The 20,750-nt window shown below is 48.5% G+C and overlaps 7 protein-coding genes across 7 annotated transcripts; 2 read left to right on the top strand and 5 right to left on the bottom strand.

The window, feature by feature from the left end:
* Nucleotides 1-2,177: 2,177 nt before the first annotated feature.
* DFL_000814 (uncharacterized protein) lies at nucleotides 2,178-2,987 on the top strand (the record flags this gene model as incomplete). The annotated part of the gene is made up of 1 exon (XM_067637833.1): nucleotides 2,178-2,987. One exon carries the CDS (start codon nucleotides 2,178-2,180, stop codon nucleotides 2,985-2,987), a length of 810 nt encoding a protein of 269 aa, XP_067495368.1.
* Nucleotides 2,988-3,489: 502 nt separating this feature from the next.
* On the bottom strand, nucleotides 3,490-4,533 carry DFL_000813 (uncharacterized protein; the record flags this gene model as incomplete). Its single annotated transcript, XM_067637821.1, has 1 exon — nucleotides 3,490-4,533. One exon carries the CDS (start codon nucleotides 4,531-4,533, stop codon nucleotides 3,490-3,492), a length of 1,044 nt encoding a protein of 347 aa, XP_067495367.1.
* A 756-nt stretch (nucleotides 4,534-5,289) lies between these two features.
* Nucleotides 5,290-6,964, bottom strand: DFL_000812 (uncharacterized protein; the record flags this gene model as incomplete). The annotated part of the gene is made up of 7 exons (XM_067637807.1): nucleotides 5,290-5,299; nucleotides 5,369-5,692; nucleotides 5,756-5,795; nucleotides 5,882-6,422; nucleotides 6,489-6,575; nucleotides 6,667-6,735; nucleotides 6,881-6,964. 7 exons carry the CDS (start codon nucleotides 6,962-6,964, stop codon nucleotides 5,290-5,292), a joined length of 1,155 nt encoding a protein of 384 aa, XP_067495366.1.
* Nucleotides 6,965-7,912: 948 nt separating this feature from the next.
* DFL_000811 (uncharacterized protein) lies at nucleotides 7,913-10,614 on the bottom strand (the record flags this gene model as incomplete). The annotated part of the gene is made up of 7 exons (XM_067637796.1): nucleotides 7,913-8,101; nucleotides 8,170-9,689; nucleotides 9,745-9,886; nucleotides 9,952-10,279; nucleotides 10,352-10,368; nucleotides 10,428-10,497; nucleotides 10,568-10,614. 7 exons carry the CDS (start codon nucleotides 10,612-10,614, stop codon nucleotides 7,913-7,915), a joined length of 2,313 nt encoding a protein of 770 aa, XP_067495365.1.
* Nucleotides 10,615-10,782: 168 nt separating this feature from the next.
* On the bottom strand, nucleotides 10,783-11,526 carry DFL_000810 (uncharacterized protein; the record flags this gene model as incomplete). Its single annotated transcript, XM_067637785.1, has 2 exons — nucleotides 10,783-10,829; nucleotides 11,082-11,526. 2 exons carry the CDS (start codon nucleotides 11,524-11,526, stop codon nucleotides 10,783-10,785), a joined length of 492 nt encoding a protein of 163 aa, XP_067495364.1.
* Nucleotides 11,527-12,447: 921 nt separating this feature from the next.
* On the bottom strand, nucleotides 12,448-13,772 carry DFL_000809 (uncharacterized protein; the record flags this gene model as incomplete). Its single annotated transcript, XM_067637774.1, has 3 exons — nucleotides 12,448-12,722; nucleotides 12,782-13,414; nucleotides 13,547-13,772. 3 exons carry the CDS (start codon nucleotides 13,770-13,772, stop codon nucleotides 12,448-12,450), a joined length of 1,134 nt encoding a protein of 377 aa, XP_067495363.1.
* Nucleotides 13,773-17,674: 3,902 nt separating this feature from the next.
* Nucleotides 17,675-20,195, top strand: DFL_000808 (uncharacterized protein; the record flags this gene model as incomplete). The annotated part of the gene is made up of 5 exons (XM_067637763.1): nucleotides 17,675-18,197; nucleotides 18,250-18,968; nucleotides 19,030-19,865; nucleotides 19,927-20,068; nucleotides 20,133-20,195. The coding sequence occupies 5 exons, from the start codon at nucleotides 17,675-17,677 to the stop codon at nucleotides 20,193-20,195; spliced, it is 2,283 nt and encodes a 760-aa protein (XP_067495362.1).
* Nucleotides 20,196-20,750: the final 555 nt, after the last annotated feature.

Raw genomic sequence — 20,750 nt, 5'->3', positions numbered from 1 at the left:
GGTGTATTCTTCCACCGCCCTACCCATAAATTCTGGCTTGAGTGCCAAGGCCTACGAGATTTCACGAGCTGACAATTTACACTCAAGTTGAAATAAACTTCGCGTATCTGGCAGGTTTGATGCAGGCTAGAGCGGCAAATAGTCTCCCGACGGACCTTTCTTCTAACAAGAAAAAACTGGGAACTGGTAGGCGTTCGAGAAGGAAAAAATCTCCAATAGGCATCTCGAGCAGATCTGCCATTTAACACTTTTCCCGTGACAGCAATTCCGTGGCTTACGCCGCACCTTGACGGATAAATTGATAAAGAAGCATCGTCTGATTAGGCTGAAAGGGGAACCGATGGTTCTAGCCTTGGTGTCGATCGTCCCATGTTTTAACCTTTTGGCTTGGTTTCTTTTGGCTTGCAGGAGTTAAGAGCTACAGAGCTTGGTGAGGTGCTGTTTAAGATCAAGAATTTAGTGACTTGTTATGCACAATCGAGGATACCTTCTGAAATGTCGGGGAGAGCTGGAAAAACTAAAGCTGTATTTCCGCGGCCGTGGCATTGCTTTTTGTGGTTTGCAAATTTTTGGGTTAAGGATGTGGTCTAGATCCGTGTCACCACAATACCAATACATCGACATAGCTTCGATTAAAGTCGGTGGGTTGTAGAAATTCATTCCTTTGGGAGGAACCACCTGATCAGTTGATTACTACCACAAATATAGCAGATATATCTTGCTTAAGATTTGAGTGTGTTCGGCCGCAAAACCTTATTGCATATGCAATCCACAAAGAGTTCGAAGGACCGAAGCAGAGAGTGTGTGGAAGACGCCACCGACATCATACATTGATTATTGCATCGCGCAAAGCTTCCGCGAACCGGTTACGTGATGAATCAGACGAGGAAGAGGAAATGAAGGCCTGGGCTCATGAATCGAGGGGGTCTGGAATTCTCTTTCAAATTTCAAGATTCAAAAAATATTTTCCAACATTTTAACATTTAAGACTTTGCAATTTGAAAAAAAAGCGATCTCGGGATTAAGGAATGATCCTAAGCTGCATACACCCGCCCGCTCGGACATTCCTGAGATCGAGGGTTCTGAATCATGTTTTGGTCGTTTAGAACAATTTCACGATGTACGATAGAATTGTATTAAATTTTATGACTGTCGAATTTCCATCATTTCTGCAGCTGATCGAATGTCAGCTCGTATCGTAATAAATCGATCGGGTAGTATCATACCTCCTTCGAATGGAATTAACCGAACCCGCCATCGAGGGTCTAGGCTCCTGCGTAGAATATTCGAATTCTACGGATTTACATCACCATTCCATCATGCCATATGTTGTTATTTCCGAGGTAGTGGTACCTGCACTGTCGATATCTCAGTTTACTCGACCCGAATACAGGGACGAGATGAAATGTATCCAGTGCATCGGGATCCCACCCGTGAGCTTGGAAACAGATCACAGGCCAGCTATAAACTGAGAATAACTTATGATACAAGCTTCCCGGTGCCCGGGCCCGACTCTAGCTACCAGATACGATTAATATCGTGGTTGCATGTTTATACGCATATCCAATCTATAGATTTATAGTACTAAAGCTGGATTCAAAGGATGGTCTATCTGACGACATGTATGTAGAAACGATTGCTAACATGGATTCCTTCCGATATACAAGGTTGTAATGTGTAGATGAATTTCTTGAACAAGATGTTTTTTGTAGCTCTATCAGACTTGATAAAACCATTAGCCTTGAATCCAGGCGCCCTCGAAGTCTAATGATCATGATCAACGGACGACTTGTGCACGATATTGGTCCAACAGAATATGAATTTCTCACCGCACCGACAGCTTCATTGAATTCACGAACCTAAAGATTTTATGTACAACCTCGAAACTCGATTATAATAGTTTACGAGATGTATCAACTAGATCGTAAAAAGAAAGAGGGATTTGATTTTATATTGATAGTGTTGCACCGGCGGGTGGGCGGTTAGCAGCCAACGTCATCCATCGGCTATCGATAGCAACTTCCAAGATCCAACATCGCAACCCCATCGGCATAGCTTCTACCGACATCAACCTCCCATCGTAACCCCAACTTCCTCCTACCGCTTCAGCGAGGACCCCTCGAACATCACAGTACCATCCGAAACGCCTTTCCCCAAGGTTCAAATCAAGCTTCACAATGACGGCCGACACCACTGCTCCACCAGCAGCTCCAACTTCTCATCCAACCTCAACCTCGACCACCTCCGCCGCGGTCCCCATCCCGACCTCAACCCCACACCCCCGCTCCGTCCCACTAGCCCGCACCTCCTCCGCCTCCAGCTCCGTAAGCGGCGGCGTGCCAACCCGCCACCGCCCCGCCAACGTCGCAGAACTCCACCAGGAACTCGAACGCGAACAAGAAGGCGTCGTCAACCGTCTCCTCGGCCAAATCACTCGGGTCGCACAAAATGTCGCCGCCACGCATCCCGGCACGAATCCCGATGACATTGCCGCAGCCGCAGTACCCCTCTCCGCTTCACCGCAGCCAGCGGCGCCAATACACTCGGGGCCACCGGGTCATCACCATCATCCTCCAAGTGTGACCGATATGCCGTCTTCTTTCTCGCCAGCGATCGGACGCTCTCGATCGCCTGCTCCGAGCGGTCACCACGGATACAGCGGGGGTGGGTATCACCATAACACCTCACATTCGCGACATAACTCGTTGTCGACTCGTTCGAGAACCAGCAGTCGTACTTCGTCGCCGTTGTTATTGCCTGTTGGGATGGAATCGTCGGTTTGGCCTGCCACGGCGAATGATCCGTTCTTGATGGGCGGACGTGATGAAGTTGCGTTCTATAAGGCTGAGACGGATATGTTGCTTCGCGAGAATGAAATGTTAAAGCGGAGGATTAAAGAGTTGGAGGAGAAGGCCGAGGGGTCTACTTCCTCTGCGAGTGTTCCTGCGACTTCTTCTACGGAAAATACTCCTGCTGGAACTGCTTAAAACTCGCTCGCTCTTTACCCCATTACTTCTTCTTGCCTTCTGCTATAACCTCTTTATGAAAACAAAATTTTGATAGAAAAGGGCTCACAAAAATCCCGTGCTGGCTGTGGTATCTCCGTTACCTGTTTTTGTTTATTATTTCTACCGGAAAAGCTGTTCCTTCGATGCGTGTGCGTAATATACCCTTCTACGCCTTTTTTTACACACTCTGCTTTTTGTCATTTTGTCATCCCGTTTTTTTCTCCTTCTCGGATTGGCTATAGGCGTGGAGTAGGGGGGATTCTTAAGATGCATTGTTACTATCCTTGTTATTAGACCATTATCATTCGTGCGAATGCAAAAAATCCTTCTCATATATTATAACCTACGAGTCCTTTAGATACTACCACGACCTAGGGACGGCACCCGTCTTGGAACCAGGCTGGTAAATACCCATCCTATCCTGGCTTCTCGAGAAAAGAAAGAACACAAAATCATATCGTCAAAACCCCCTCCATAACCTTCACCGCCTCCCCCTCCAAATAAACCTTCCTGACTCCCCTCCCCCCCGTCCAACCCCATCCTCAAGCAAAACCCTAACCCCGATATCGCTCCTCCTCCCCATCTCCACCCCCTGCGTAACCTCGAACTCCCACTCCCCGACCCCCTTACCGTCTTCCCCACCACCCTTCACAATCCCCAAATAACTACCGAGCGCGCAAGCCGCGCTCCCAGTCGCCGGATCCTCCCCATCACCATCGAAAAACATTCGACTCCTGATTTTTATATCGCCCTTGTTGCCATCGATGCTTTCATCGAGTATCGTGTAACAATAAACCCCGATAAACGTCCTCGCACCGGGGGCAGCCGTAGCACCTAGGTCGGACACCGTATCCAACACCACTCCTTTCCTTCCGACCTTCAACGCTTGCAAAACGCTTACGCTCCTGACCTGTACCAATGCAAATGCCATACCGTCGACGATGGATACCACGGGTATTCCGTTTACGTCCCACCTTTCGTCCCCGCCGGTACCGACACCGTTCGCATTCGCCAACGAAACGGTAGAATTATCAAAAACCCCCTCCTCGTCGTTCCCAAAATACTCACATGGCAACCCGATGACCTCCCCGATCCGTCTCCTGCTCACCATCCTCCCCCACAATGTAACATTGTGCGGCGTATCAACCCTCACCTTTCCACCCGCATCCTTCTCATACCTCAACCTGCCAGCCGGTATCAACAATTCCCCTTCTTCCTTCCCACCGCTGACATCACCACCGAGATACCAACCCGCGCCCACGGTGGGATGTCCGGCAAACGGTAATTCTTGGAGGACGGTCCATATCGATATTTTTGTATATCCCTCTTGTTGTTGTTCCGGGGGGAGGGAGGAGGAGGGGTAGACGAATACGGTCTCGGAGTATCCGAATTCGCGGGCGATGAGGTGTTCTTGGGCTTTCGAAAGGGTTGCCGTGGGGGGGATGCTGACGACGGCGAGGGGGTTGCCGGATGTGAGCGGGTGGGTGGTGAAGACGTTGAGGGTTACGTAGGGAAGTCGGGGCATTGTTGAGGGTATTCGCAGAATGCAATTGATTCGCAACCGAAGGACTTGTTGGATTTTTGGAGTGAATGCGTTGCAGACGTCACTATCGATGAAAGTTTCGGAGACGGTCGGGGAAACGAATCCCTCTTAAGCTAGTTATAAGCCAAGCTACAAGAGCTCACAATATTCATGGAATACCCTAATTCCCCCCAAACCACCGTCGGTCCGGCCGATCTATACACTGTTCCGCCACCATGACGAAGTTCGTGAAACCTAAACTTACGCATCCTGAATGTAGAAATCGAATCCTTCACATTGCGGTCTTGTCGATTGTGCATTGGAATCAGTCGGCGCATCGCCGGTCCAGCTAGCCGAATAGTCCCCGTTCGGTCGACTACCACAGTAACGTTATAACCTCTCCAATCGATATGAACTTCATGCCTAATAAATGCGAATACTTGCTTGAGTATATATCAATCGTGACATCCATAGTTATGAAGCAAATTTCAAAAAAAATAATAAATAAATAAAATATATTCACACTGAAAAAAAAAAAAAAAAAAAGTTGGGAATCGATTATTCTGCTATGAACGAGGGGAAACGACGGAAAAGTAGAGAAAAAAGAAGGAGGAAGTGGCCCATACAATCCAAGCGAAAGTACCTCCCGGTTTCTTTTATTTTCCCAATTCTATATTCAAATTGACATACGCACTCCCCATACATAACACATCCCGTCCGTCTATAACACCACCGCTCTACTAACCCTTCTCGAGATATTTACAGCTTGCTATAAAACGCACCCCCGTTAGCTCCCACTTCCCATATCAAAGGAATCGTAATAGGATGGTAAACTTACTCGATGATAGCCTGAGCATACTCGTGTGTCTTCGCCGATCCACCAAGATCTCCAGTCAAGTACTTACCCTCAGCGAGGGTATCGAAGATGGCCTTCTGGATTTTGGTAGCGTGCTCGTTGAGTCCCATATGTTGCAACATCATGATGGAAGAGAACAGCAGAGCCGTTGGGTTGGCGAGAGCCTTGCCGGCGATATCCGGGGCGGATCCGTGGACGGCTTCGAAGATGGAGCACTTGTCACCGATGTTGCCAGAGGGGGTAAGGCCGAGACCACCGATGAGACCGGCGCACATGTCGGAGAGAATGTCACCGTAGAGGTTTGGCCTGTGGTGAACCCGTTGTTAGAATACATGCTCGGCGAGATCGGATGGAAAAGCGACGGCTTACATGACCAGAACCTTATCGTTGTATGGTGTAGGGTCGGTAACTGGTATCGAATTGCTTCATTAGCCGTCTATCCTCGCTTCCACCGTTACCGCTCCATCCGCAGCGATTTAAAAAAAAAAAACTTACCCATGTTCAAGCAAGTATTGTCCAAAAGCTCATAATCGAACTGGATCTCAGGGTACTGCTTCGCAAGCTCCTTTCCGATCTCCAAGAACAAACCGTCACTCTGCTTCATGATAGTAGCCTTGTGCACAACCCTAACCTTTTGCTTGCCAACAGCATTCGCATACTGGAAAGCATACTTCAAAACCCTCTCGCTAGCATCCCGAGTAATCAACTTGATACTCTGGACGACACCGTCAACGACATGATGTTCGATGCCGGAGTACTCGCCCTCGGTGTTTTCACGGATGAGAACGGTATCTACACCGTCGTAGGGAGTCTTGTAGCCGACGATGGACTTGCAGGGACGGACGTTGGCGAAGAGGTTGAATGTACGACGGAGAGTAAGGTTGAGGGAAACGTGACCCTTGCCGATGGGGGTGGCGAGGGGTCCCTTGAGGGCGACGAGATTCCGTTTTATCGAATCGATGGCAGGTTGGGGGATGGCGGTCTTGCCGTCGACGAGAACGGGTGTGACGTCGACGGGTTCCCAGTCGATTGGAACCTGCAGGGAGAGTATCATCGTGTAAGAACATAGTAATAATAGAGGGGTGGGGGAAGGGTAGCCTACGTTAGCGGCACTGTAGATATCCTTCACACTCTGGGAGATCTCGGGTCCGATACCGTCACCCTCGATCAAAGAGACCAAGTATTTCCCCTGTATACCGACGATGAGTTCATTAATGGATATCCTTATTGTAAAATACATCCGAACGGTATCGGGATACGTCAAAGGCAGTGCAACGAACGTTGGGCTGTTTTTGGCCATCGAAGCCACCGATCTTGACTTCGGAAGCGTATCCTCTGTTCCACGATCTCTGCGAAATTACGATGGACGGATTAGTTTTTTGTTTTATTTCCCTTTATTTGAGCTTCTAATTTTATATCGAAGAATGAAAAAAGTGAAGAGGGAAACTCGGCATGATATCATCATGCCGAACGGGTGAGTGTAAAACTGCATACCTGAGCGATGGCACCGGCACCGGCCCGGACAAAGTGTTGCCGCGACGAAGCCAATTGGCGGCTGGCTACTCTTAGATACGACATGGTGTATATATCAAGGGTGGGTAGAGAGAGATGGGGACGGATAGGTTGGACGTCCGGTCGAGTGGAAGAGATGGAGAGAGATGGAGATAGACGTAAGTCGTGACAGGCAAGAAGGAAAAGAAAAAAGGGAAAGGATGGATAGATGGATGGATCTGACGGGAAGTCTAGGTTGGTATCCGGCGATGGGAGAGAGGGAGAGAAAGAGAGAGAGGGAGAAAATCTTGGGGCGGTCGACCGGGAGCGATAAATTTTGACGGGATTGACTTTCTTTGGATGCCAAAGTACTGAACTTGCCGGGGAGGGGTTAACTTTACGGCTGGTCGGCGTTTGCTGCATGAAAATTTCCACGCTGAGGACTTCCCACCTTCCGTTCAGATGGCTCCCCACGTCGGCTTCCGAATCCTCCAACAACGTAATCTGATCCGACCAGATAAGATGGCCAAGCCCGAACTTAATGACGCAGTGGGGTGGATTTTACATGCTTGGTCTCGAGGCTAGTCTCGTGAGCTCACCCACAGGAACAACGTATGCAGCTTGTTAGTACTACAAGTAAGCGCCCGGGAGCTCTAAGGGTTAAGTCTTTTTGTATTATCTACTTAACGGTGTGTATGGAGGGATCAGAAGGGGGGTTGAAGTATTTATAAAGGAAGAAGAAGAAGAAGCATTATCGTATGTCCATTCAACATGACCCGCCCGCTCCCTCTGAATTCCATAAAAAAAAACATATTATATCCATGAACGTAAAGGGACACAGAAAGAAAGAGGAAAAAAACGAGACAGGGGAATAAAGGGATAGGAACAAAAAGGGCTATAATGCAATCCGTTCACACAATCCACGTTTATCAAAAAAGGTGGCTGCGAATGCGAAAATGATAAAAGGACAAAAGATACGATTTCCACCTAAGAAAAGACACGCAGGTTTGATTGAGCGGTCAACCCTTATTTTCTTCAAGCCAAATATCCAAGACGGTCTCCATCCAATCTCTCCAGGTATTCCTTCTCTAGCAAGATATCGATGCACTTCTTGATATCTGGAACCTTGGGAGTAAATCGTGACTTGATCTGGGCAATGGTCTCCAGGACAAGAACAGCGTGCTTGAGCTTCTTACGAGACTTCATGATACGGACGATAGCGGACTGTAAAATGTTACGGTCAGTTGTTGAGACACGGATGAAAATTGGGGGTGGGCCGAATGGTAACCAACCTGCATAAGTAGCTTACGATCCTCCTCGATAGTCTTGTGAGTGTCTTCGGTCTCCTGCTTCTGTTCTGCCCTGACGGCCATGTTCAAATTGACACGAATCTTCTTGCTCTTGAAATCGGTGTTCAAGGTCAGGGTGGTTCCGGGTCCGACCTTGCTCGACGCGGGCTCGATGTTAAGAACCTTGGCTTTGATGAACACACCGAGGGAAGGGTCGAGATAGTCGCGGGAAAGGCTAGTCGTTGACTCGATATCCTCGTAGGTATACGAGGTAGCGTCGTTGAACATCAGGAGAATGGCCATCTGATAGGTCGAAACGTGGAATGTGAACGGGACCTTCGAGCTTTTGGCGAACGTTGCTTTGACGTCTCCCTTGCAAAGGTGCCATAGCCAGTTCAACTTGCGACCGCTGTGCTTCTGGAAATAAAATGTCTGGAATCGGTCGTACGTCTTGGTGATGACCTGTGGGATGTTGAATGGTGTGTTAGGCGGGGTGAGAGGCCAGAACGAAGTACCCAGGACCTGGATCGAGAAATCGACTGCCGTCTTGAGGGACTCCTCGTCCAAGGTATTGTTCATCCATTCCTTGTAGCTGTCGTTCAGGTCTTTGGAGATCTGCATATCCTGGAACATACGCTGGAGCTTGTTCGTGTACTCGAAACCGCAGGCATCCTTGAGCTTTCCGATCATGCTGGTCTCGGCATCGTCGGATGCGGATGTGGCGTGAACCAACCTCTTGGCCAACATTCTCGAGTAGAATTTCTGGAACACATCCTTGTCCTCGACGTATTTGAAGACCGTCATTATGCTGTCCAGCTTGCTCTCCAGGTCTGCTTCCTCCGCGGCCTTTGCGCTCTTCTTCAACAGGGAGTCGGCGTACTTGGCCAACAACTCCGGTGATTTCGAGGACGCGGCCTTGCAGACCTTGTTCCTGTTGACGAACTCCCTGCAAGCATTGTCGAGAGATCGAACGAATTCGGTATCTTCCTTGAAGGCAATCTTGACAAGGCTGGAATATTTCTCGTGAACCTCGAGGAGGGCATCGACGTAGACCTTTGGCTCCAAGTTGTCGTCCGCGTTCTCATTGGCGACCTTCTCGATCGCTTCGAGACCGGCCTTTCGGACGTGTGCTTCAAACTTCGTCCTCAAAGGTTCGAGACCTTCTGTTATCCGAGATAGGAGATTGTACATGCGTTTTAGATCGTCTTGTCTGTCGTTATTCAACAGAACTTGAAACTCGTCGTGGAGAAGGGTCTTGTGCTCTTGGATGAGCACACGTTGGCAAGTTTTCATCAACGGGATCATTATATCGGGATGGAGATAGACGTGAACGCGTCCTTCCTCCTCGCTCAGACGAGTCTCAGCCTTCTTCATATATTCGACAACGCTGTTTTCGGCGACGAACTGTTTGGACTCCAGCTGGTAGTAAACGTTTGTTACTTCTAAGAATGGCTTCTCGAAGAACTCTCTGTAGACATCCAAGGTAGACTTGGATGAGTCGTTCTCATCGAGACCCAACGACACTACAACGAAATATCAGTAACGAGGACTCCGATGCTGCCTGGTTTGAAAACGTACCAAAGGAGTCAACGATGCTCTTGACCATGGCTGTTTCGATAGTCTCGCCGTTTCTCTGCTTCTCTACGAGTTTGAGGACACCATCCATCACGTTCTTTTGAACGCTATTGAAAAGGTCGAATTTCCAGCGAACAAGGTGCAGCTAACGGGTGATCGCGTTAATCTTCAACTTCCTCGAATTTTAACGAAACTCCAGGGGCACCGTACAGTGTAGACGTCATAAATGTCCTTCTTCCCCTCATCCATCTCTCTCTTGACCCAATGTCGGTTCAAGTACCTGAACAGATGGTTGATAAACTTGGCCGCCGTCGTATATCGGTCCCATTCCCGGATGTAGAATCCAAGCAGAGCTTCATCCGCGAACTGCCTAGACTGCTCCTTCAATCCTGCAAGATGGGTAGAAAGATAGCGAATCAGGTTGTTATACAAGTCTTCACCTAGCAAGTGGGCCCCTCTATGGACCCCCCCCTGGTGGTGGAGAGAGGTACTACTCGAATTCACCGCCTTCTGGGACGTACAGAAGTTGTGGACCGCACTGCACGAATGTTAGCGGGAATGCTTTTATCAGGTAGGCGTGAAGCGAGAGGGTTTGGTTGTGGAGCCTTACGTGTATATCCCCATATACTGTAGGCACAACTCGTCAGCCGATGTTCTCGAACTAGGAATAAGCAGAAGATACGCACAACTTTCATGTCCATCCCCTGCTGTAAGTCATTCATGATCTTGGAGATCCCAGACTCCAGATATTGCCATCTAAAACCCGGAAAGTTAGCACGGAGCTTCCAGCCACGGCTGTTCCCAGCAGCATATTCATGAAACTCACGTTTGCTCGAGATCCTCCCGGTTGGGAGTCTGCAGATGAAGTGGCATTTTGTCTTCGTATCGTCTGAACGAGCCCAAGTTGCCGGGTTTGAAGATGAATTTTTACGAACGCGTCGTGGAAGGCTGAAATGTTGGAGAATAAGCAGCTTTGTAGCCAGCTACGGACCCGAGCAATCCAACCACGTTCTTGGAAGAGATAGCAGTCGAGAGCTGGAGCTACTGCGTGAAGGGATGGTAGGACAAGGTCGGCAGGAGCCGAATATCTAGGTCGAGAAAAGGTTCGACGTGTTAGAATCTTGAAAGAAAAGGTGTAGGTGTAGATGCCATGCGTGGGAGCTATGACGGGGACGAAGTGGGTTAGACGTGGGGTTTAGGATCGCCCGGAGATAGATGTCAAGTAGGTACTTGAGGTAGAGGATTCGGGAGTTGATATCCAACAAGACAGATGAAGCTTCAACCCCTTGAATGCGTCCTCGAGATGGTATGACGATCTTGTGGAGATGCAAGTTACCTACCTGTTTTTCCCAGTTGGGATGACTTGGAATCCTGATGAAGCTGGGCGTGGTAAGCTGAGCTCAAGTCCCGCGAGAGAACGTGAGGTGTACGCCCTCTTGGATAGTGTTGCTCCCCTCGTCTGTTGACTCGACAGGTAACAGATTTGGTAGCAAGGCTGCGAGGATCCAAAACCTGACGGTTCGTCAAGCAGACAACTTGTGAAGCTGCAGGAGGCTTTGGGAAAGTGTCGATGGTGGGTGGGAAGCGATGGGAAGAGAGATTCGGAGCGGGTTGAAGTGGTGTAGCAAAGGAACCGGCAGTCGGTCTGTCGATTGGCAGGCTAAGTACTGACCGCTGGCCTGGAGCGAGCACAGAGAAGGATTCGCTCAACGCACGCACATTCGCACACAGCCTTGCTCTTCTATGCTCGATTTGACTCGACTCGACTCCAACCACCGAGGGCATAAAGTGCCATTCTCTTAGCTGAGACACGTCTTTGTGAGCAGGGTTCTCCAACCTGGAAAGTCCGCTTGTTGCTACACTCTCTAAATGCGGGTGGGGTCAAAAACCAAGGGCCCGAGGCCATAATGGCAGAAATCAGCCTCCCGTCGTGAGCAAGCGCACGCGTTTATGAGTAACACCCCAAATCTAGGAATTTCGACTCATTGCACGGAACATTCGAAGGCTTTGGAGTCTGCAAAGACGGCTTTTCCTTGAGTGACAGCCGTCAAACCATGCTTTCCTTTAAGCTCTCTGCTGCCTTTGTTGTCACTTTCCGTGGTCCGAAGGGCCTTTTTATAAACTGTTGATTCTACTGGGCAAGATTCCAAAATGCCATGCTTTTTGGTATTTACTTGATTATATCTGACAGATGGTTCAATAGGGTGGTATATAAGTATGCTCGTCAAGACGAATCTTCAATATGAAGATGGGATTCTTGATCGATTGTATTTGGGAATAAAAGTGAGGGGTGAAGGGGTCGGAGATGGAGGCCAATTTCAAGGAAATGGTATCCTGGACTGGGAAATGATTATAATTATCACAAATGAAAACATCTCAGCACCATTAACAAATATTTGCAAATAGTACTCTGAGATGGGATTTAAAGGAAAGGATAGAACAAGAACGCCCTCGCTGGTAACTGACTGATTATATCCGCAAGCCGAGGGGGAAGTACAAAGAAAAGAGACCGCCACCAAACGCCGGTGCAATGCAAACAAACGGTTTTCGGAAAGGGAAAAGGTACTCGAACTCAATGAGGCAAATAAAAAAAATAACGCCGTCTCCAAGGATGTATTCCCAACAAGATATCCGAACTGGAAAAGGAAAACAAAAGATTAGGGATTAACGAGTGTGATGAATGTAATCTCCGAAGGCGAGAGCCCTTTAGGAGTTTGTCCGTGATACTCTTTCGACCAATCTGAATATGCTGACGGTGAAGGTGGCAACCCAGGCGCACAGGGCGAGGAAGAGGAAAGATGCTAAAGCACGTTGGCGGGAGCATATAGGTTCGTTGGTGAGAAATCGGCTGGCGTAGTCGGATGCTCCTTCTTCCGGGGCCCCAGGAAGCGCGGAGCAACTCTGTTGAACATCGTATAGGGTGTCGAATGCAAGGGAGAGATTTGCGGAGTCGAAGATGATAAATACAAGATCGAACATGACTGATCGGGTTAGTATATCTACCTTGGACTTCTAGAAGCAGAGGGATGTGGCGACGTACTCAATCGTATCTTGGCCTTGGCCGAACGTAGACCCAACGGTTTCCCCGAATACTCGTCATAAGTGATATATATCAAATATACCAAGGCGACAGTATCGACGACTATCGCAAGCACGGTCGATGGAAGCTGCGGTGTCCCGTTGTTCTTGCTGAGGACGTAGATGCTCGCCGAAAATGCCAATGCGCAAAGAGACAGGACCCAAATGATTGCTCTGAACGTCAACGGGACCATTGGGTTGTTCAGAAGTATCAGATGGAACCTCTTGTACCAAATCTCCCTCTGTTTGGCACTGATGCCAAATATCTCCCTCTTCGTGCTCTCTTCCCGGTCCTCCCCTTCACCCTCGCCCTTCTTTGCTAACCAGGGAGCTGACAACCCATCATCCCCCCAAACAGCTCCGCTTTCCAAATCCTTCCTCTCCGATGCCGAAGTAAACGGTCGGCCCGAAGAATGCTCGGCAAAGTTCTTCCACCTGCTTCCTTCGCCGGCGCTGGCAGTCGGACGAGGAGTAACAGGTGTGTTTTCCCTTCGGTTATCCCATATCGACTTCTGTGGCGACTTGTGCGTTGGAGGCGGAAGCACGGGGCCCTGGTCTACCAACTCACCCTCGTCTTCGTAGCGTTGAACCCATGCTATTGTTGGGTAGGCAGTATTAGTGTTAATGGTCTGACGTCGCAGTATACGTAATCGGTTTAGCAGCAGTAGCGAATCGAAAATCGAATGCATGCACCGCGTAAATCAGTAGCAAGAAAGGGCAAACGTACTGGGCACGGTCCTAACGGCCCGCCATTGAAGCTGAGAATCACCAGAAAATCGGGCACGTTCTGAAGTCGCGGCTGTAGATGCCTTTGTAGATTCGGAGACAGCGGAACCTTTCGAAGTACGCTTTGCGGTCGTGCATGCTCTACCCGTCACGTTTGTTGAAGTGGCTGGTGGTACCGGGACTGGGAAACTGGACGGCGGTGGTGCCCGAGGAGCATCTTGCGCCATAGATTCGATGTAATTTTTTTAATTATTTTTTTAATTTTCGAAAGGATACCCGTCGTCGCCGGACCCTCCTCTTTCTCGTCGCTCTTTAATATCAAAATGCTCCTTTCAATGTCGGGAAGAAGTCGAAGGAAGACAGTTGACAAGAGGGAAAGAGGAGATGTCTGGGAAATGAGGACTTGGTGTTTTGGGAATTCCAAGGACGCAGCCGGATGGGAATGGGAGCGAAATTGAGAAGGGGTACCGGCCTCCTTGGCTGGCCACTGGCTGGTTGGCTGGCTTCTTCGTCAAAACAGGAAAAACCTCCTCACCAGAAAGCTCAATTTTGCTTGGCGATGCAGTCTATTGCGGAGAAGTGGTTAAATGAGATGCGAGAGCGGAGGCGTCGACGTTGGTCGATCCGAGGTTGACTTGGAGTTAATGCAATAACCCAAGTGCTTCACCTTTAACTTACTTGACTTCCTTAGCATTGAGCAAGAATAAGCAGACGATCTAGCGGGGATGCATTCCATACCTATGTCAGTTAGGTTAAGGGATCGGTATGTAGGGGGAGGAAGAGAGGGTTTATGGTTATCTTGATGAGCTTGAATTCCAGGTCCAAAGGGTATCACCAGATTCATGAATCGGAAGCCTTGTTGGGACCTCATATGATCATGGATTATAAAATATAACCTGTGTCGACGGTCGGGCCTGCCCTCCTGTCTGTCTAATCCCCATGCGGAGTTAGACTTCGTTTGATCAAAAAAAGCCTTCGCCAGTATTAGCCTTGGCTTTTCCAGGATGCTAACCGACATCTCCCCAGAACCCAGACAGGCCTCGTGAAGCACCATCACCGCAGACATCAATTCAAGCAAACCACAGAAAGATCTCCCAACGTTGAGGAAAGCCGTTGCTCCTAGCTTTCGATCGGGCTATCCGCTGCTTTACGGCCGCCAAACCCTTACTTCCTGCAGGCACCATCAACTTCCTGCTTCGTCCCGGATGCACCTATCCGATCGAGTCTAAGATGATACATGCGGCGAAACTCATATATATGCATATATTTTTTTTGAATCATACCTGCACAAACCGATGGACGGTCCCACAGGCTACAACCGATAGGAGGTCCTTACTCCGTTCCCGCAAGGTATCGACCAGCCACAAAAGCTTGGTAACAGATGTGTTCATAAGCAACCGAGCCTGTTCCGACCTCGTTTACACGGACTACTCTTCCTTGATCTGACGGGATGCCCTATACTGTACATTTTGTATGTACATTTGTATTCGAGGTGACGACCTGGTGACGTCCATTGGCGTATTTTCGATAGACAGTTTCGATGGTGCTATCAGCGAAGGAGGCGTTCGAACTGCAGATAAAGCCTGCCAGAGTTGAACACCCCTTGCAGAAGCATGGCAGCTCGAATGGCTGGTAACCGATGACGAAATTCACTCGCTAGCGTGGGGACCAAGTCACCGCGGCTAAGGGTCGTCGGTCTTTTTTTGGGGTTGCTGAACGTGCACAACTGACAGCCGGATGCTGGATGGTCAAAGTTCCTATCTTTCCTTTTGCCGTCAGATCGCATGGGAAATGCCCGCAGCGACAATATATTGTGACGGCACACGCATTCTCCCCGCTGGGGAAACATCTTGCGAGGTGACAGTTTGCCGCCTTTTTTCTGGTGTGCACGATTCCACGCCCTAGTCGAAAAGCAGACAGCTTCTCCCGCCAGCCCTAAATTTCGACTCGCAGCCACAGGATCTATTCCGGGATGGAAATCTGATATCGGGGACAATAATAAGCATAGCTACTGCTTGATTCTCACCGGCAAGTATTTAAGCTTAAAGACTTCGCGAACACTAGGGAAGATCTTGCTCGCCTTACGGATTATTTGAATGTTCTTTCATCAAGGGAAAAGCTTGGCCCTGCTGGTGAGAAAAGGGTCCAGAAAGGATCCATGTTTCCTTGCCTGCTGCTGCAAAGAGTCGATGCAGCAGCCAGCGCAAGTTTGGGGGCCAACTGTGCCTCGAATACGGCCATCCTTGCTGTTTGCTGCTTACTAGCGTGGCCTTCGCACGGCTGGCATATGTTCCGCCAAAGCTTATCAACGACACACCACTTTTCATGGAACTCCCTCGTCCAAAGATTACGATGTAACCATTCGGTCTGGGCCCCGGTATGCACGTCTTGGGCCGGTGCCATTTTTAGAGAAGGCCTCAGTGCATGGATGAAGGGAAAAAAGTAACGTTATTGAGCGCAGATGTTGAAATAGAAAAGTGTCGTGCTTCTCCGGCGGTTGATGACTGATACTATGTCACCCGTTATTTCGCTATAAAGAGGATTTTTTCGGGCAGGCAGGAACCAAAGGCTCCTCTTTTGAGGTTGCATCGTCTTGCACAATTTCCGTGTCCCAAGACAGGTGAGAGAAACATTGGGAGAAAAAGTTTCTTAGGATGCATTCTAGAAATGGTCCTGTCGATGATGAAGTAAAACTCTCTTCCACCCATGCCTCTTCCTCGAAAGCGCAGTATCCGTTCCTGACTAGATAGACGTTGATCCAGTCGAAGAGGCCTGGGTCTGCACCGGAGATCCACAACTGAGAAACCCAGCCCCGTCCAAGGCTATCGGCACCTTACAGCAGGCTAGTTGCTAGTTGGTTGGGCAGTCCTCGAGAAGTCGGATCATATCGCAAGCCAACTGCGCGGGCCCAATGAAGTAATCATATTCTTGGGTTACTTCGGTACTGATATAGCAACTTGTGAGAAAACCCACCACGGATGCATTTCTCTCCTCCTCCTCCTAGTTCTCCTCTTGATCCTCCATTTTCCCTCTGCTCGATTGTTTTCTATCGACCTTTCGTACTTTGGATATCACCCCGCCTTCTTTCTCGCCTTCAGACGGATTCACTCGTTTATTCGTTTTTTCACAAAGGTACGTCTGCAGTTTTGGTTGCACTCCTTCCGGCGTTTGCTCCTGCCCAGTGCCTGTATTTTTCTCTGGGCACAAGAGCTCAAACCACAACCTGCATGCAACAAGGTCGGCATGCTAAAACATTCGCATTCGCTCGTTCCTACATATCTTACAATTCATTCCACTCCCCTGCGAATAAAACAGTTCCGAACGATAGCATCGTGGACTATTGTCTCCTCGATGCAATGAAAGGACTGGGCTTCGGGGAAGAAAATTTAGTGTCACAGATCCCCCTTGCAATACTTGCCATAGCCATCCCGACCTTGAGTTCGAGTTCGCCTATTGAGGAAGCCCGCACATTTCCGCGTTGTTTTTCTACTATCTCGTATTGCAGTTATAAAAATACTCTATCGACGACATATATGAATGAATGAATGAATGAATGAATGAATGAAAACTTCGAGATAAGCTAACATTGAAACTCGACATTTTATCGTTCTAAGGGCTTGCCAATTCCACAAACGACCTCTCCAACTTTTTGTCCTCCTTGCACCCCGCCTCTCGGACATAATCCTACAAGCTTTTCTACTGTACGACCACAAAAGTATCCCGGTTCCGAGCCCTCGACAACGGGAGGATTTCTGCATTACCTTAAACCTTTGGTCAACATTTCGAGACGAACTTACCGACAGGGAAACAAACTAAACAGAGTGAATAATGTGCGATTGACGTGTTGGATTTTTATCGACGTAGATGCGAGGTTTCGAGCTCCAACATCGGTGCACGCATGAACGGAATTTCCTCGCTGCACTTTCTTGATCGCATGCTTGGGTGATCCCGTCGATCACGGACACAGTTTTTCCCGCACCTTTTTATACTATATTTCATTTTATATCATTTTCGTTTTCCGGATATAAATTGTCAAGGATATATAATATCCCAAGAGGAGGATACAAAGAAAAGGAATCCGAGGGATCCGGCCCATATTTCTGGGCTTTTATTGGCCTAAATGGCCACAATGGACGAAAGGACACCTCCAGCCGATGGATCAGGATCTCAACCAGCATGGGGAATCGACAATGGGGTCGAAAGGGCACTTGGGAAAGTGGTGGATGAGGTGGAAGCCGGTCAGGAACGTCCAGAGCAGAAGGAAACACTCCTCGGCGACACCATAGCAGCACCTGCGCCCATACGGCCTGCACCAGCCCCAGTTCAACCTCCCCAACAGAGCATATGGGCGAAAAAGGCCACAAGATTAAAGAAACGAGGAGGTTCGTTCAGGAGCGAGTCGGGTTTACCGCTTCCACCGGCACCACCGCAAGCACACCGACACTCCTATACACCGGTTGTCCCGTCTCCTCTCAATCCGGCTTCTAGTGGAAGCGAAGATAGCGGTAGTGGAAGGCCAAGTCATTCGAGTAGTAGTGTACACCAGGATGCACTCGTAGCGCCGTCCGTATCCCTCTCGAATTCCGTGTCGACAGAAACGGGGCCGAAAAGCAGCCGCCTTTTGCTGTCTCCTGAACCGATAATGCCAACTGGTATGCATCGTTTACCTATTTTATGGAAATTTTGGTTAATTGTTCAATGTAGCGTCTTTGATGGACCTGGGCCGTGAATATGATCGATATCCCGCCAGAACACCGAGAAATAGCATCATGTTACTTCAGAAAACACCATCCGACACACCCTCTCAGCGACATTCCAACCCTTTATTAGGCGAAACATCGAGTGCGGAACATAAATCCGAAAGTACCGAGATCGACAATGAAAAGTTTTTCAATCCTTATAGCGAATCAATCACAAAACCCACATTTCTCAATGCCGGCTTCCCGTTATATATGGACGAAAAGGAGCCAGACGATTACATGCACAATCCAAGCGAGGGAGACAAAGAACTACCCAACCACTCCCTCAAAGATATAGGGCTACGAGGATTTTTGAGTTTTTGCTGTTTCTGGATCTTTGTTTGCGGGCTTCTTGCATTGTTTATCGTTTTGCCGGTTCTTACATTCACAGGATACGTGAATACGCCCGGTGAAACCGAGAACCCGCATGAAACGGAGTGGCAGATGCAACCTTGGGAATATGTGGAGACCAAATACTCATTTCCGATATTAGGCGGAATAAGAACCAGCATGGTCGATCCTGAGACTCCGGAGTTTGCGAAGACGAGGAAGGCGACCGACGGAACGACCTACAAATTGGTTTTCAGTGATGAGTTCAATACCGACGGGAGGTCGTTTTATGAGGGAGATGATCAGTTTTGGACCGCACCAGACCTTCATTATGCAGCTACGAATGATTTGGAGGTAAATTTCGAGTTCATTTCTAAAATACTTTCTGTGGAAGATACTAATGATTTTGGTGTAGTGGTATGACCCCGATGCGGTGACGACCGCTGCTGGCACGCTACGGCTCAAACTCGACGCATGGAAGAACCACGACCTGAACTATCGATCCGGGATGCTCCAAAGCTGGAACAAACTCTGCTTTAAAGGCGGTATTCTTGAAGTATCGGCATCATTGCCTGGTCCTGGCGGTAAGATGGGTTTGTGGCCCGGTATCTGGACACTCGGGAATCTCGCGCGACCCGGTTACCTTGCAACTAGCGAGGGCACGTGGCCGTATACCTACGATGAGTGCGATATTGGAATTACACCGAACCAGTCGAGTCCCGACGGTATCTCCTTTCTTCCAGGCCAAAGACTCAACAGCTGCACCTGCAAAGGCGAGGATCATCCCAACCCTGGCGTTGGACGCGGTGCCCCTGAAATCGATGCACTGGAAGGAAGTGTAGCCGGTGGCATCAACATCGGTGTCGCCTCCCAATCCTCCCAGATCGCACCTTACGACGTCTGGTACATCCCCGACTACGAATTTCTTGAAATCCACAACCACAGTGTTACGGAAATGAACAGTTGGTGCGGTGGGCCTTTCCAACAGGCTATTTCTGGTATTACGGCCCTAAATAACGAATGGTATGATGGGAAAAACTTCCAAAAATATGCGTTCGAGTATGTACCTGGAAAGGGCACTGGGCATATAACGTGGTTTGTGGGGGATGAGCCGACTTTCACAATGAAAGGCGAGTCTACAGGGCCCAATGGGAATATCGGAGCTCGACATATTAGCCAAGAGCCCATGAGTATTATTCTCAATTTGGGTGTGAGTAACAGTTGGGCTTATATTGATTGGCCGGGTCTTGAGTAAGTTGGAGATTTCTTGGGTCTTGAGATCCGAAGAGTTTACTGACAAATTGTTGACCAGATTCCCTACAACCATGTATATTGACTACGTCCGAATATACCAGCCTGAAGGGTCAGAAATGGTTACTTGTGATCCTCCGGGCTATCCCACTACCGACTATATCAAGAAGCACATGAACGCATATACCAATCCTAATATTACCGTAAGTTTTTTTTCTGAATTCTTACAATACATACATCCGAAGTTAAATCTAACTTTAAAACTAGAGCTGGTCAAAAGCCGGATATTCATTCCCGAAAAATACCCTAATGAACGGTTGTTCGAAATAAAATTTCACGTTACGATACGATACCCCTTTTCAAAGTACCCTCGGCGAGCGATATCGAAACCGCAACCTACAAAAATTTACCAGCTACGAATGATAATTCATAATACAGGTATAATAATCATCCCTCCAATTACAACAAAACCTGCGAGACGATATATACATCACCCTTACCACCATACCTCTTTTTCGCGATTGCATTTTTCTTCCTCGCATTCACCTCGAATTCGCTCCGCTGTTCTCTCACAGACGGGGAAGAAAAACCGGAGTTCTGGTTGTTTCCTTTCTTTTTGTCAAATTTCGTCGATTAACCTTACCTCGGTTCATCGACCTACCTCCTGTCTTTCCTAAGGTATAGCCTATGTCTTTTCTCTTCAATCTACTGTTTTTTTTGGAAGCATAGCCACATACAGCGGTTGTTCCTGGTTTTTACTTTACGTACCCTGTTTTATTGTCTATTCTCTAATGTCGTTATGAAGCCATACCCTTTTTTTTTTTTTATGCATTACCATGGCATGTACATATAGATTCCGACGACATGGGGACAAAGGTGAGTTAG

This window comes from Arthrobotrys flagrans (assembly GCF_004000055.1).
Source record: "Arthrobotrys flagrans strain CBS H-5679 chromosome Unknown unitig_15, whole genome shotgun sequence".
Classification (NCBI taxonomy): domain Eukaryota; kingdom Fungi; phylum Ascomycota; class Orbiliomycetes; order Orbiliales; family Orbiliaceae; genus Arthrobotrys; species Arthrobotrys flagrans.
This window is presented reverse-complemented; position numbering and strand designations above follow the sequence as displayed.